The 16,925-nt window shown below is 47.9% G+C and overlaps 1 protein-coding gene across 1 annotated transcript; it reads left to right on the top strand.

The window, feature by feature from the left end:
- Positions 1-13,397: 13,397 nt before the first annotated feature.
- Positions 13,398-16,607, top strand: LOC100832018 (methylsterol monooxygenase 1-1). The gene is made up of 4 exons (XM_003563419.4): positions 13,398-14,172; positions 14,336-14,483; positions 15,651-15,683; positions 16,427-16,607. The coding sequence occupies exons 1-4, from the start codon at positions 13,526-13,528 to the stop codon at positions 16,502-16,504; spliced, it is 906 nt and encodes a 301-aa protein (XP_003563467.1). The 5' UTR covers positions 13,398-13,525; the 3' UTR covers positions 16,505-16,607.
- Positions 16,608-16,925: the final 318 nt, after the last annotated feature.

The raw sequence follows: 16,925 nt of genomic DNA, 5'->3' as shown, positions 1-16,925 counted from the left end.
TCCGAACACAACCTACAGAGTAACGCACATTGCGGTGCACGAGATAATATAAGGTGAAATCTGCTGCCACAGAAAGTTCATCAAATTAATTTCTTTAATTACTAAGCTTAGAACCGTGCATATCAGTGTCTCTGTCTTGTCTTATGGCACCTCCAATTTCATGCTTCGGAAAGATACACGCGCTTTTTATGAAACATTTGTTTTGATGATTAAAAAGAAAGTACAAAGGAATGAAAAAACAGATATAAAAACTATCAATAAAGATGCCTGATAAAATTAAAATCCGTGTGAGTCGCTACCCAACGATGATAACTTAAGATCATTAAACGCAATGTGACAGGAGATTTGCAATGCAGGTCGTACGTCTAGATGTTGATTTGTGGTTCTGCTCATCTGTGATCTCTCGACACCGAGTCAGTGATCGAAGACGAGAGGACCGGCGGAAGATCACGACTTTGGGGACTCTTGTCTCCGGCGGCTAGGGTGACGTCGATTTGTGTTCTATCCGATCGATCAAGTAAATTTTCTTAGAACAGCTCGATCAAATATTTCTTTTTTTAGGAAATGGTTCTTCTTTTAAGGAAAAGAGGCCGCCACTTTATTGATTAACTAACTTCTTTAGAGGGATAAAAAAAGGAACTCTACAAGCCAGAGATATCGGCCAACTTGCCGAGAAGTTCAAGCCCTTGCCAGGGTGTGTGCCTCCACATTTGAGGTTCTTTTTTCATGCACAAGACTCGCCGACTCCACATTTGAGCTCGATCAAATAGCTATGCGGTAGTGGAGTTTCCCTCCTGCGGGGTCGTTGTACGTCAGCTTTCCAGCCCAATATATTTATTCAACTAGGTGAGGCTCATTTATTAAAGTTTTCAACGGGTTTTATTGAGAACTAGTGGATTTGACCATCGCCATCGGCATTTAGCTAGGCCTGATTGCCCATGCTGTAGTGCGCGATCACTGATGTGAACTTGCAACTTCTAACAACATTACCCTTTTTTATTGAGAACCAATGGGCAATGGCGATACTTAATCATCGTCGTCAGGTTAATTTTAGCTGGACCCAAGCGTGATTGAACATGGCCCACCAGCAGTGATATCATGTTTTGATCAAGCAAATATGGTTATCAAAATGGATTTGATTGGCTAAAGAAAAATCAAAATGGATTTGAGATTCTCGAGAACTTTCTATATTCAGATATTTGGGAGTAACTATTCTGAATTATCGAACCAGAGTGTATTTTCATGTGATAAGCTAGAAAAGAGCCGTTGTGAATTGTCTCATGAAAAGAGACGCCGGAGACACAAATCGACATCGGCGTACATACAGGAACTTAGTTGTGTTCTATATACACGGTGACCTTCGCCCGTTGTATACGCCTGCATTTGTGTTATTATTAATTGGCACCCTATATTCTGAGTGTTGTTCTACAACAACATATATCATACAAAAAAAATTGTTGTTTGATAATGTGTTAGGATTATTTCATTTTTTTCATATTAATCGACTCTAGAAAATTATAAGTAACTGTTTTTGCATAAAAAGTGGTGATTTTAATTCATATTACTCACCATGCCAAATGAAACCATTGTAAAACGTTCAGCTAAAAAATGAAACAAATTGTTGCAAAACTAGTGCTAACTAACAACTACCATCTTCCTTTACTGTGCCCACAGCCATATGACTACTACCGGCAACTTGTCTTTATCAAGGACTTAAACGTGTGCACAAGAAGGCTCACATGCATGCGGCATACGTACGGATCGTGACCTAATGACTCGCCAACAAGATTATTAATTTCATGCGATGTAAACACTACTACAGGAAATCTCATCCGTGACCCTCCTCCAGTGGCAGTTAAAACGGACCAAAACACACACCGCCACTGAAGGCCTCTCGAGGCATCCACGAGCGCCACCAGTGGCGGTGATAATCACCGCCACTGCTGTCCCACCACCGGTGGCGGTGAATATTATCCCGAAACAAGTCACCGCCAATGGTGGTCCATCACCAGTGGCGGTGTTTGTCACCGTCACTGGAAATGTCCATGGAAACCCTAACAACCAGTGGCGGCCGTAAAAAATACCCCCCACTGGTAGGCCACCCGATACATGATGGTACTACTCAGTCTCAGTGACCTTTCCTGAACCCCTTAAGCACCGCCCGATCATTCGTTTAGAACTCAACCGGAACGGGAAACGCGCTGAGCACTGAGTAGTAACCACCGGTAAATGGGGCGGGGGAATCCCTTTTATGCTGGTCAAACCTCATGTAAACTAGCGAGGTGGGACTAAAGAGGGGAAACTAGTGGGAGAGCACCAGTGACGGGCCTCAGGTTACTCGCCACTGCTGAGGCCTCCAGTGGCGGTTTATTTTTCCACCCGCCGCTGGAGGTCGCCAGTGGCGGTTTATCTGTACACCTGCCACTGGTGACCTTCCTATATATAAGTACTATGCGAGTCCGAAGCTGTTCGAGCTCGCGCGTCTGTCTTGGACCAGCTGCGGCTCTGCTCCTCACCGGCGGCGAAGTCCTACCAAAATTGAAGGCGGTGGCCGGAAGGTAGCTCTCCCTCCTTCTCCTCCCTCTTCCTCTCCCTTCTTCCTCCTCCTATTCTTCTCCAATTTGGCAAAATCGCCATTAATGACGCCTTGGCCGCCGGCAGGAAATTCGGTTCCGATCTCTCTGTAGCGGCTCCCCCGGTATGCCCCCGCTCTATCTGTGGCTCCCCCACAGCATAGCTCTGCTCTCCCCCCCCCCCCCCCCCCCCCGCCCCCGGATTGCCCTCTCTATGGTTTTAATTTTGCTCCAATGAGCTCCCTCTCTCTCTAGCTCTCTCTCTCTAGCTCTATCTCTCTGCAGCTCTCTCTCTCTGTGCAGCTCTCTCTCTAACTGCTTATGGGGGAGCTTAGCCCCTGGGGGTTAGCCCTAGGGTTAAGCTTAACCTCGGGACCGATGTACGTGCATGTCCAAACATATTAAATGTGTGTTGACACCGGCCTTCGTGCCATGTATTTCTTATGTGATGTGATACCGGCCGTCGTGCCGATGTGGGTGGGGGTAATTTGTTTTTGATGCAGGCATCAAATTTCGTAGTGCAAAATGCTATTTTTTAGCAAAGGTCATGCCGAAATTTTCCATTTTTGTCGATCCAGCTGATTTCTTTATTTTTAAAAACAATTGTGTTGTAGCTCGATGGGCCGTGCTTGCATGTACGAGGACAGGTTACGTGTTGAGTGGATAGAACGGCTGAAGACTTTTATCGATGCCGGTATGGAAGATATGCATAGGAAAGGGGGTGATAAGATGTGTTGTCCTTGTGTGAGATGTCGGAACAGCAAGCTGTACAAGTCAAAGGATGTCGAGATGCACTTGCTCATGCGGGGATTTGTGTCTGGTTATTCAAGGTGGACTTCTCATGGGGAGTATGGCATTGAAGTCGATGACGACATTGAGATGGAAAACATGGAGTCTGACGACCAGCCTGGTGAAGAAGCATACCGTGGCGAGGATCCAGTACAGGACGTTCCAACCGATAGGATGGTTGAAATGATGAACGATCAGCATCTGCAGAATCAGTTGGATGACCCCGAGGATGAGAGGGTGTCCCGTAAGTTCGAGAAGCTGAGGGAGGAAGCCGAGATACCAATATATGAAAATGCCGGCATGGATAACAGTGTGCTAGAAGTAACGCTCGAGCTTTTGCGTATATAGGCAAAATACAACATCGTGGACTCGGGATTCACGGAGATTCTGAGTTACCTACGTACGGTACTTCCTCCGGGCAACAAGTTGCCTAAGAGCACGTACGAGGCGAAGAAAGTTACATGCCCCCTCGGGTTAGAGGTCATCAGATACCATGCTTGTTCGCTGGACTGCATCATATATAAGGGCGACTACAAAGACATGCACAGCTGTCCAGTATGCAAAACATCCCAATACAGGAAGAAAGACCTAATCTTGACGGCGGCGAGGAGGAAGAATTGAAGCGTGGTGCGGCAGCAAAGACGGTATGGTATCTCCCGTGTGGCACCAGGCTGGAGCGTTGGTTCCAGAACAAGAAGGAGGCCAGGTGGTTCATCTACCACGACGCGACTCAGGCGGATACCGATCCTGAGGGCGTGTACCGCAACGATGATGGAGTCCTCAGACACCCCGCAGATGCGGCTCAATGGAGGACTCTGGACGACGAATTCCCCGAGTTCGGCAGAGAGCCCAGGAACATCAGGTTCGGGATGAGTACGGACGGGATCAATCCGTTCGGAAACTTGAGCAGCAAACACAGCACATGGCCGGTGATCCTGTTCATATACAACCTCCCCCCGCAGCTTGTCATGAAGAGGAAGTACATCCCCCTATCAATGCTCATACAGGGCCCTAAGCAGCCTGGAGCTGATCTGAACGTGTATCTGGAGCTGCTGAAGGATGAGCTCAAGGAGCTTTGGGAGAAGGGTCGAAAGGTTTGGGACGCTCATAAGAAGGAGGAGTTCACCCTTCGAGCAGCTCTCCTGACATGTGTGCATGACTACCTGGCGAACGGGAACTCATCGTGCGGGTCAACACATGGGTACAAAGCGTGCACAAAGTGCGGGGACGAAACATAAGGGTTGTTCCTGCCAGAATCAAAAAAGATTGTGTACATGGGACACCGTAAGTGGCTGGAGATGAAGGACCCGTGGAGGGATGATAAGAAAAACTTCAACGGGAGGGCAGAGAGGCGGCACAAACCGAGGGAACTGACTGGACATGAAGTATACGAACTTGTCAGGGACCTCAAAGTCGTGGCCGGGAAAGCACAGTCGGCTGCTGGTCCAGATGGCGGCCTTACTGGAGGTTCTTACAGAGCCGTCACACCATAGACGTCATGCATGTCGAGAAGAACGTGTGCGACAGCCTGTTGGGCTTGATGATGCACCACGCGGACAAGTCAAAAGATGGACCAAAGGCACGGAAGGACCTGCAGTGGATGGGGATAAGGGAGAAGCTGTGGCCGATAGAGGAAGAGGCGCCGCAGGAAAACAAGGATGCAAATCTGCGTGTTACAGTCTGAGCAAAGCCGAGCTGCATAGAATGTGCGAGTGTCTCCATGGCATCAAAGTTCCATCGAACTACTCATCCAGCATCAAGAAACTCGTTGACATGAAGAGCCACAAGCTGGTAGGCATGAAGTCTCATGACTGCCATGTGATTCTCACGCAGCTACTTCCGGTTGCAATAAGAGGCTGCATGGAGCCATGGGTGAGAGAGACGGTCATGAAGCTCTGTGACTTCTTCGACACGATCGGCCAGAAGTCCATCAGGGTGGACCATTGCCTACAAATGAGGACGCAATGATACAGATATTGTGCGAATGTGAGATGTTCATTCCCCCAACATTCTTCGACATTATGGTCCATCTGATGGTCCACATCGCCGATGAGATCTTGTTGTTAGGGCCATCGTTCCTGCACAACATGTTTGGGCCCGAACGATACAACGGGGTGCTGAAGCGATATGTTCGTAACAGAGGACATCCCGAAGGAAGCCTCATGGAAGGCTATCATGCAGAAGAGTGCGTTCAGTTCTGCACTGATTGGTTGGCGGACCGCAAACCCATAGGGGTCCCCGAATCATGACATAAGGGGAAGCTAGAAGGTGAAGGTGGGCTTGGCCGGAAGGATCTTAATGTGCATGCCCACCAATGAATGGACGACTTTATAAGAGCACACACAATGGTGCTGCAACTCACGCCAGAGGTCGAGCCGTTCATCGACAAGCACATCGAAGAATTTTGAAACCTCAACCCTAACAGGAATGATGATTGGATCCAGCGAAAACAATTTTCTACATTCGCCATGTGGCTCAAGGATCTTTGGTATCCGAGGGCTGCGCCGAGTGAAGATGAGAAGATTGTCCAGAAGTTGTCACGGCTTCCCGACCGCAACGTCGTGACATACCAATTGTACGCAATGAATGGGTATACGTACTACACCAAGGCTCAAGACCGTAAGAGTACGTATCAAAACAGCGGTACAGGGCTCGTAGCTGAGACGGGGACCGACAGCGAAGGCCAGACTGAAGCGTACTACGGCGTGGTCGAAGAGATCTGGGAGCTTGACCACACCTTCCCCACCATCGCCATGTTTCGCATCAGATGGGCACGCGATGTCAGGCATGAAGATCGTAGGTTCACAACAATGATTCTTCCAAAAGAGGCCCCGTCATCAGGTGAACGTCAAAAGAATCTCGGCACTGCTTGAACCATGGCAGTTTGATTCCAAATGCAAACAAGTCTTCTTCATAGAAGACCCGATAGCGAAAAACTGTGTAGTCGTGAGGAGAGGCAAAAGGGGTATTGTTGGGGTCGACGGAGTAACTTCACAACAAGACTATGAAGGTTTCCCCGATCCCACGACCAGGCAAGAAGAAGAGGTGGCAAGACGGACGATCCAGACAAGAAATAAGTCAAAATTACCCACACAAAACGAGGCCTACGCCAGAAGCAGCCACGATGAGGTCCAAACGTATAAGAGGAAAGAGAAGACAACAAAGAAGAAAGACAAGATTGTCCAATAGTTCACTATTTGTGAAATTTTGATTAATTATGCTCATTGATGATTTTCAGTGTAATTTGAATTCTAACGAGGTTCGAATCTTAACTTGTTCAAATCTGAAAACAAATGCCGTAAATTTGTTCGCAATATTTTTCTACTGTGAATGCATATTTTATTTGCTTGTTTCGATTTCGAAAACAATTAAGAGATATGGATTTTTTTAAAATCTTATTACATGTTATTTTCATTATAAAGGAGAAAAAAAGTTTTTAAGCCCGCCCGGGTCATCTGAGCGTTTCGAGTTCGGGCCCAGCCAGGCGAATCCGGGAGCAGCCTACTACCTACTAGGCCAGAGCAGACCCGGGCCCACAGGGTTGTAATCCGAGCCCACAAAGAACAGTACAGGTACTGGGCCCACGGGCCAGGCGAGGAGCACATGAGACAGGCGAGAGGAATATTCGGAAGCTGGTGGGAGAAGGGAGGAAAGCCTTATATACTGGTCGAATTGCTTGTAAACTAGCGAGGTGGGACTAAACTCCCACCTCGCCTCGCGCGGTAGCCCGCACAAGGCCACCAGTGGCGGTGATTTCCTGAAACCCGCCACTGGAAGGGGTAACAGTGGCGGTGATTACAGGGAAACCTGCCACCGGAAGTGGACACCAGTGGCGGTGATTTCCCTGAAACCCGTCAAAGATGAATGCTACAGGACTTAGGGATTTCCCAAATCTGGTCCAACTCGCCAGTGGCGGTGAGTTGTATGAAACCCGCCACTGGTAATGGTTTCAGAATGCACTATTATAATCCTATTATATTCTCTGTGTTGCCAAAAAATATAGCAGTTGTATTTTTGGGTGTATAGTCATATTGTTTGTTCTCAATACAAGTTTTAGACCTTAATTCATAGATTTTCATACAAATTTCTGTGATTATGTGTGGCCTTGGTGCTAATTTAATTCCATAAAATTCAATTTTCATCAAAATGAGCTGAAACTTGGCATGGGAACATCTCTCAGTCTAATGAAGCCACATGGAAAAATCAACCCCAAAGTTGTTATAATGTTACAATTTGGATGTTGGCTTAGAAGGTATCAAAGATATCTACCTAGATGATCCCAATATGGTATTCTTATGAGCTTCATTTGGAATTTTGACACCAAACTTCATATACAGGCATATTGTTGTGTGAGAAACCTCCATGCCAAATATTAGACCATTCTGAGCAACTTTTGTAATTTATAACAATTTTTAACCAAAGTAAACACTACAAGAGCATAAATATTTCATTTTCAGCAATGTATTTAGCATTGAAATCTTTAGTGAGACAAGAAATAATTATTATACACTTTAAAATACAGGTGCCATAATTTTCAGAGAGACACAGAATATAATAAGAATATAATAGTAGAGCCAAAATATTAACCAGTGGCGGGTATATACAATATCACAGCCACTGGTGCGTGGAACCGGCATGTGGTGAACCCTCACTGCTGTTCCAATTACCAGTGGCGGGTTTTTCATATACCCGCCACCGGTGGGTCACCAATGGCGGGTATCCGGAAATACCCACCACCGGTGGTCTCCTATACCAATAACCCTAGGAAGGGTCACAAGTGGCGGGTATCCACGAAATACCCGCCACTGGTGATGTTCCCTATATATATCACAGGGCGAGACTTTGCGAAAATTTCGTATTCAAGACGCGCGTCTTTCCCAGACCGGCAGCGCTCACTCCTAACCTTATGGCGAAGCCCTGCCCGACTCCGCCGCCGTAGCCCTTCCCCGTGCCACCGCCGCAAATCCTAGCCGCCGCAGCCCTTCCCCGTGCCGCCGCCGCAAACCCTAGCCACCGCCACCATGTCTTCGAAGGACCCTAGCGGGGCGTTGCAACGGACGACGAGGAGCGGGAAGCCCCTCGCCCCGCAGGCCCTGCCTTGCCGCCGCCCGGCCCACATCGCCGGGGGCGCGGCCGGGCCGCCTCGACGCCGCCGCCTCCACCGGCCGCCCCGGCCTTCTTCTCCCCGGCCCCGGCGGCGGCCCTGTCGCCGTCCCCGGCCCCGGCCGTCGACGACGCCGCCGCCGTCATTGCCACTGCCGAGGTAAGTTTTTTTTATCTTAGGGTTTGAATCTTATGTTTAATTTTAATCTTAGGGTTAATTTCTGTTTAGGGTTGCTGTTAATTTGAATCTTAGGGTTAATTTGCTTTTTAGGGTTAATTTGTTGTTAGTTTAGTTAATTGATTAATTTTTTGTTATATAACTTATAAGTGGTTATTTCTGTTCACTTATTAGTATATGTTACTGCTAGTTAGGTTAACTTGCTGGTGCTTAAGCTAATTTGATGCTTATTTGATAAATATGTTGTTGTTGGTGCTGTTATTGGTGCATGTGATCCCGACCATTGTGTCGGTTGATATGAGGAATGTGGGCCCGGCCATCGTGCCGGGTCGTTAAGAAGGGTCCAGCCATCATGCCGAGGGGGTATATGTGGGTGGGAGTTTTTTTTATGCAGGTATAAAATTCGGGCAGACTCATTTGATGTTTTACAGCAATGGTCATGCCGAAATTTTCTTGTTTTACAACATAGGTCATGCCAAATTTTTCTGTTTTTTTAAATTACTTTTATAAGTGTTGGATAGGAACCTCAGGCTCGCGTTGAAGAGGTGCCTGAGCAGCCGCTGGTTGTGGAGGGAGAAGTCGAAGAAGAAGCGGGGGCATCTTCCTCGGGCTCGGAAATTGTCATGAGCGATGGCTTCGAGCACGGCGAAGAAGGAGCCGAGGAGCAGCTGTTCTTTGAAGGAGCAGCTAACGAGGAAGAAGCCCAGGGTGCGACGTCTCAGGCTACGGAGTCGACTACTCAGTCGAAGTCCAAGCGGGGGACGAACAAGGTGCCGACGGAGTCGTGGGTCGTCACCAAGCTAAATAAAGAAAGCTACCCAGAGGAATCGGTGGAGGCTGCAGAAAAATTCTCGAACACATGCAACGCCATCGTACTGGTACGCGCTCGGATCTACCAAAGATGGAGCGACGTCCCGGAAGATGTGAAGCAGTACTGTTACGAGGCGGCATGGAAGCGGTTCGTGTCTGCCAATGATGAGATCAGGAGACGGTTGGAGTGGCGGATGCACCAAGTCATGAGGAAGGGCCAGAGCACGTGGCAATATAACTGCAAGAAGCTCATCGGCAAAGACCGGAAGACAGTGGTTAATAAGCACTGGAAGGGGATCTCGGAGGAGGACTGGGAGAGGTTCAAGGTGTGGGTCAGGTCTCGTAAATTCAAGGCCAGCCAAAAATGGTACAAGGAGCTTCGTGAGAAAAGGCCCTTCGACCACCGCCTCGGCAGTCGTGGATGCCCCGGAAAGGAGAAGGTGTGGGCGAAGGAGGACGCCGCATTGGACCAAGCCGGTATACAGCCGAGGGTCCCAACTTTGCTTCGCGGTGAGTGCTCCAGCAAATGGCTGCGGTCATCCATGACCGCAAATCAGTGGGCGGGCCTGGAGCCTATGTCAGAGAAGCAAGAGGCTGCACTCGTAAGGCCTTGTCCTGACATCTTTTTTTATCGGTTGGGCTTCTTATACTCACATATAAGATTAACACCGAGCATGTTGTTTTTTGTATACAGGTTGCAATGGCAGAGTGGGAGTCGGATGGCTCCCACTCGTCTATCAACCAACAGTGGGATGATGCCATCAGCTACGCTCTGCAACGAGATGAGCACGGGGGCCATATGCGAGGTGTCGGTTCCGGGCCCTTTCGCAGGCAGATGGCGAAAGAGCAAGGTTCCCGCAAACGCAGAAGGGCGTCCAGCAAAGAACAGAGCTCAGAGGAATTAGATCAGAAGATCCGGGTGTTGGCGAGGGAGGAGCTAAGGAAGCTCATGCGGCATGCAAGGGACCAGCGTGACGTCGACAACTTCATTGATCACGGTGTTTTCCCGCCGGCACCCATCCAACCAACCCCACCCACATCGGATCCATCCCCACTACCCAATAAGAGCACCTCATGCTCCGGCACCGAGTGCCAGTTTGACCCGCTTGGGCCACCCGACGAGAACCTCACGGTTAGCGTCTTCCCGTGCTACGAAAAATAGTGAAATACCACTATCATGCTCCAATCTATTAATGATGTTGCCATGTTTGTCATGCACAGAAGGGCGTCAAATGCCGGCTACACATACCGACGGTGGGGAATTCTCTGGGCGCGCGCGGGTTGCTGATGCCGCGTATGGCCGTGGTGCACCACGTGACCCTGCGAGACGACATGGTCAGGGTGCAAGTGGACTCCGTGCTCAAGGGCTTCGAGGATGAACCGGTCCCTTATCCTCCGCACGAAGAGGCGACGACCCTAAGGGATTGCGCCAACTCCTACCTCATCTGGCCTAGGAGGTTGGTGATCCTCGCTACGGAGCCTTCTCCGTCTCCATCTCCCTCGCCCGGCCTCGGTCCGTCTCCACCCGCCCGGCGTCTGACGTCTCCGTCGCCGCTTGGCGCCTCACCCGGTCCTTTGGACTATGAGCCCGCGGAACGAGACTTCTCACCTGCGGCAGAGTGCAGCGACGACAATGCAGGCCAAAATCCTCCGTCGCCGCCCAAACCCGAAGCCTCGAAGCCATCCGACCCGTCCCTCGGAGAGCTGCAGCACAATCGGCCCCGTTGGAGCCCCGTCCAAGTGCCCCATCTGGGATGCAGGTCCCGCATAAACCGGACAGTTCCAATTTCCTGAGATGCAGGAAAAACAAGAGGGGGACAGGCGGCAAGGCAAGCAAGGGCTCCTCCAAGGAGGGGAAAGAGTCGTCTTCTACGGGAAAAAAACCAAAGATCGCGCCGCAGATAGAAGGAATTTGGGAAGAGCGACCAGACATTCTGAAGATGCCCACCCACCCTCGTGTTGGAGATAGATTGCCTGATGGATCTTATTTTGTGGACAGGCGATTCTCCCAATTTTTGTTGTTCCACCCCGGACAACCAATGGTGTCCCTAGATGACCTGTATCGCCTGCCACGGGAGGTGCAAGAGCTCCATGAAAAGTACATGAATGTGGCATCATCAGGCGCAGACCTAACAAATCTGGAAATTAGGGTTCGAGTGCCAAAGCATTATAGCTTCTTTGACTCCAATACGAGGGACATCCAGAGGGAAAACGACGTTACCTTTGGCATTGACTTCCTCGACTTGTTTCACCTCTTCACCCGCAAGTGCCTCGACAACGCCATATTAAGACTGTGATGTGTACACTACACGAGGGAGGCCTATAGGGTGAAGCAATATGGGATGGCCGTCGCCGACCCCCTTCTCTTCAACGCCACTTTGCTTGGTCCAGACCCATTGTTGGCCGAAAGTAGAAGGTTGGCAATTGAATACCTCACTCAATTCATGTTGAAGCACCAAGACCGCCGTTTTGTATTGATATTGTACCATCTACAGTAAGTTGTTTTCAATTCGCGTGAATACATACATCTTTTTCCGTCGGAAGACTTGCTTGTTATATTATTTGGCTAATACAATGTGCGTCCTTTTGTGAAACAGCGGCCATTGGGTGACAATCGCCATCTGCCTCGATATGGTATGGTTCACATTATTTGATCCACTGCGACGCAAGAGGAATGAACCACAACGCGACTTTGAGCCGCTCAAATATGTCATCGACGCAGCCCATCGCGACGCGGTGAAATGGTACGCGATGCCTAGCTTCAGTCGCAATCATGACGCTCCCCTCAGGCACACTTTTAACTTCCCCTGCGAGCATCAGCCTGAAGGATCCGTCTACTGTGGGTACTACTGCGCGCACACAATTCAGCAGATGATCAAGACTTCCAGCCAAAGGGGAAGAAGACCTTCGAAGAAGTGAGGAATTGGTTTTTGGCCAACGCCGAGTTAGGGCACAACTCAGAAATTCTCGTGTACGAGATCCAGAAGGACATCGGCGAAATCCTTAACAAGAAGGTCCTCAAATCGAGCGGGGATTACTACGGCGGCAGGATTGTCGCCAAAAGTGGCTAAACTATGTGGAACACTTCTATTTGTGGCTCATTCTTTCAAACACTTTGTATACATGCATGTGACTTGAATGTTTAACTCGTGTGAAATTTTGTAATATATTTGCTGCTATTCTGTTTCTTTGGTGTTGTATACTGTGCTGCTGTATTCCTATTATGTGCTGTATTCCTACTATTTCTGTACTACAGGAATATTTATTTTTATAAATAATTTATTTATTTTTTCGGAAAAAAACAGTACCAGTGGCGGTTATACACCACCGCCACTGGAAAAGGTTCCAGTGGCGGTGGCCAAAGACCGCCACTGGAAATTTCCAGTGGCGAGTAATTTGCCCGCCACTGATGTACTCCACGCACTTTTCGGGTGGTGCTGGAGGGATTTACAGTGGCGGTTTGTAGGTTTTCGGTGGCAGGTATTTTACCCGCCATTGATGATCTCGGTGCAGCAGTGGCGGGTATTTTACCCGTCACCAGCACTAAAACCTCCAGTGACGCAGAGTTGGTGGCGGGCGTGATCACCGTCACCAACCCCATTTTTTGACCACCACTGAAGAGGTTTTCTGGAGTAGTGACAATCCACATCCTAGTCCAGTGATGCCCGCGACACTAGTACTCCTTCTGATTCTAAATTTTGTTATCAAAATATTACACGTATCCAGACGTTTTTCAAAATAGATACATTTTTATTTGGACAAATTTGAGTTAGAATTTAGCATCAGAGTGACTACTAAATTAGCACATGCATCAATGGTTGCATCGGTTTTTATACTCCGTGCCTTCTTTTTTTTCATCCACGGTCGTCGATCGGCTGGAGGAAATTATAGATGGCCAATGAGTGGTCCTCAACCATATAATCCCCCGGCCCGTCCGGTTCCCCCGGCCGGCCTTGTCCATTTCTAATGGTTCAGCAACCACTATAAAACTGGATCGACCCAGACATCTAAGCACGAGCTGCACCAGTTGCTGCTGCATGCACGAACTGACCTGGTGATCATCCGACCGACTATGCTCCCTTACGCGACGGCGGCCGAGGCGGAGGCGGCGCTGGGGCGCGTCATGACACGGGCAGAGTCCGCCTGGTTCCGCTACTCGGCAGCCGTTCCAGACCACCTCCTCTTCTGCCACACCGTGGCCATCCTCCTCCTCGTCTACACTCTCGCCGCCCTCCCCCTCTCACTGCTCGAGCTCACCACATCCACACCGACATACAAACTTCAGCCCCGGACACGCCCCACGCCGTCCATCCTCATCCGGTCCTACCTCCACAGCGCCCGCGCTCTGCTGCTCTCGGGCGGCGTCCTGAGCCTCTTCTCCTACCCGACCGTGAAGCTCCTGAGGATCCGGGCGGGGCTGCCGCTGCCGTCGGCGGGGGAACTCGCGGCGCAGCTGGCGGTGTACCAGCTGGTGAACGACTACGCGGGCTACTGGTTCCACCGGCTGCTGCACACGCCGTGGGCTTACCAGCACGTGCACCGCGTCCACCACCGGTTCAACGCGCCCTTCGCGCTCGCCGCGCCCTACGCGCACTGGACCGACGTGCTCTTCCTCGGCGTCGCCGCCATGGCCGGCCCCGCACTCGTGCCCTGCCATATGATTACCCTCTGGCTCTGGTTCCTCGTTTTCCAGCTAGTCCTCGTCGAAACTCACTGCGGGTAAGTAAATGGCTGGCGATGATCGTACTCTTTCCGATTCATAAAAAGTGTCGCAGTTTGTACTAAGTTAAGTTAGTATAAATTTTGTATTAAGTGGGCGACATTTTTTATGGATCGGAGGGAGTATCTCAAAGGAAATGAATGAATATGCCGGCCTGTGTAGGTTCGACTTCCCGTTCAACCCGACGAAGCTGATCCCGTTCTACGGAGGGGCGGAACACCATGACTACCATCACCTCGTGGGAGAAAAGAGTCGGAGCAACTTCGCTCCGGTTTTTACATACTGCGACTATCTGTACGGGACGGATAAAGTAAGACCATTTTCTTCTTGAGATTTGATGACCCGCACGTCAACCACACGCACACCAATCAGACCCTTCAAGTTGGTAACACTTTAATTAGTACTCTGTTTTGTTTCACAATATACTACTTCTTCGGATCCATATTAATTCTCGAAATATTACATGTATGTATCTCGACATTTTTTAGTCATAGATACAGCCATATTTTGGCAAATTTGAGACAATTAATATGGATCAGAGGGAGTACTGTAATATACTTCCTCGTTTTTATTGTGGCCTAAGACAAACCTGGTTAAGTTTGACCAGTTTTGTGAACAAAATATCAACATCTGCAATATCAAATAAATGCATGCTGAAAAGTACATTTAAAAGATAAATTATAATGATGCTATTTTGGTGTGTAGGTGTTGATATTTTTTGTACAAATTAACTTGGTCAAACTTGCGAATGTTTGATTTGGACAAAACTAGAATGCACTATATTAGGTTATGGAAAAGCGGGATTATGTTTATTTGGGTATGTCCTAAGTCAATCTTTGTGATCGTAGATGTAGTTTATTTGTCATATGCAGCACGAAACTCTAACATTAAATCTAGAGATGAGTGAGCTGTTTTGTCCTTAACTACTGCGCGAGTGTACATAGGTTTTGTCCCTTTATTTTGGTGTAAATTTCACCCCTCAAGGTAAAGAAAAAAAGTATAGATTTGGTCCCGATGGTGGTTTGGTTCGGTCAAACCTGATTCTAACATGATCACGAAACCACCTTCGAGCTGTCCTTGTCAAGTAAAAAACAGAACTGAGCGAGCGAAACCATCATTGTGACTAAATCTACACGGATGAGAGGCATGAAACTTACACTCGCACTAGTTCACTGATTAAAAATATATAGCACTTATCTCTTAAATCTATTGTTAAACATATTTTCATATTGCATTTATTTGGTTTTGGGGATTTGTTGAGATTTTTTCTACAATCAAAGTCGACCAAGTCTGATACAGGATAAACCCAAATGTAAAATTGTGAAACAGAGGGATTATTTCTCTTAGATTCTAAGTAGATGTGATCAGTACACGTCTCAAGACATTATTACAACTAATTAAATTAGGGGTTCATCTTAATTATATAATTAACAACCACAACACTTTCTGACTATAAATTCATACTTTCTCGTTTCAGGGCTACAAGTACCATAAGGCAAGCCAAGCAAAGGTAGCTCCATCTTCTTCCGTTAATCGATTAACAGATTTATGCTTTCAAAGTATATTTACCACATTTATGTTATTCTGGATTTTTACACGACAATAACCATTGTTAAACTTGAAAAGGAAAAATACTACTTGCAAACTTTTTTTTTATAGTTTTAGGAGTAAATTTTACAAAAACACACGTTTTGTGACTAGGGTTTCACAGAACCACGGTTGTCACTATTTTCTCATAGAATCACAACTCTTTGGACCGATGTTCTCACATAACCCAAATCTGCTAGATTAAGACAATTGGTGGCGTTTCTGAGCGATTAGACCCATATGTGATGTCAAATGTGACATGGGCGGATGACTGGACCGTTTTCTTTGCCACATGAAAACCCAAAAATTTACAGGTTTGGCCGGGTCTGGAACTGACATGGTAAAGAAAACAGACTGGGTAAATACTATGTAAAAATTAAAAGGGACTGGCCAGCCAGTTTGGAGTTTAACTAAGCAGGGTATATATGATTGTTTTTCCAAACAATCTTACTAGGATTAAAAAAAGGACTAGGTAAAATAAAAAAATGTTGGTTGACACATATTACAAATATAAGGGAGAAACATGAAAAGGTATTTGATATAACTGTTAATTATATGAAATCGCCCCCTGTAAATCTGCAAATTCTAAATGGTTAATTGAGCACTATGTGGTTAATTATCTCTATCTACACATCTCATTCCTTCTTTGTTGGCTCCATGGTACAGCTGACGAAGGAGAAGTCAGAAAACAATGTCGAGAAAGGACGTAGCAGCAGCAAAATCAACAGCGGGAAACAAAAGTAGATCCTCCCTCAAGAATTAGAAGCTCACTTACAATAATGTGTGTAGCCGTGCATCTCATTTCCCAATTGCTTGTGACTACACATTGCTGTCTCTAAATTTGGTATGATCCTGTTCAAAGCCATGGAAACCGACCAAGTTGACGTTGCGCCCGCCCAACGCACGGCTGTGATGTGCCGCGCTGGATGCGCAACTCGCCGCGTGCGTCGATCTGCAGTTAATTGTTGAATCCAGATTCAATTCGGACAGGAGGCCTGAAGCACGCGCTTCCTACCTTCCTTGCTCTGAGTCCGAATTCGAGCATCACTCGTAATGCGAAATCCCGAATATAAGCTGAGGAGATCCATCAGCCCAACTCCGCAGTTCGATCCACTACTTTCTTCCTCCTCACGACACCTGCTATCCATCCAATCCAAGCCCTAGC

The sequence above is a fragment of the Brachypodium distachyon genome, chromosome 1 (genome assembly GCF_000005505.3).
Source record: "Brachypodium distachyon strain Bd21 chromosome 1, Brachypodium_distachyon_v3.0, whole genome shotgun sequence".
Taxonomy (NCBI): Eukaryota; Viridiplantae; Streptophyta; class Magnoliopsida; order Poales; family Poaceae; genus Brachypodium; species Brachypodium distachyon.
This window is presented reverse-complemented; position numbering and strand designations above follow the sequence as displayed.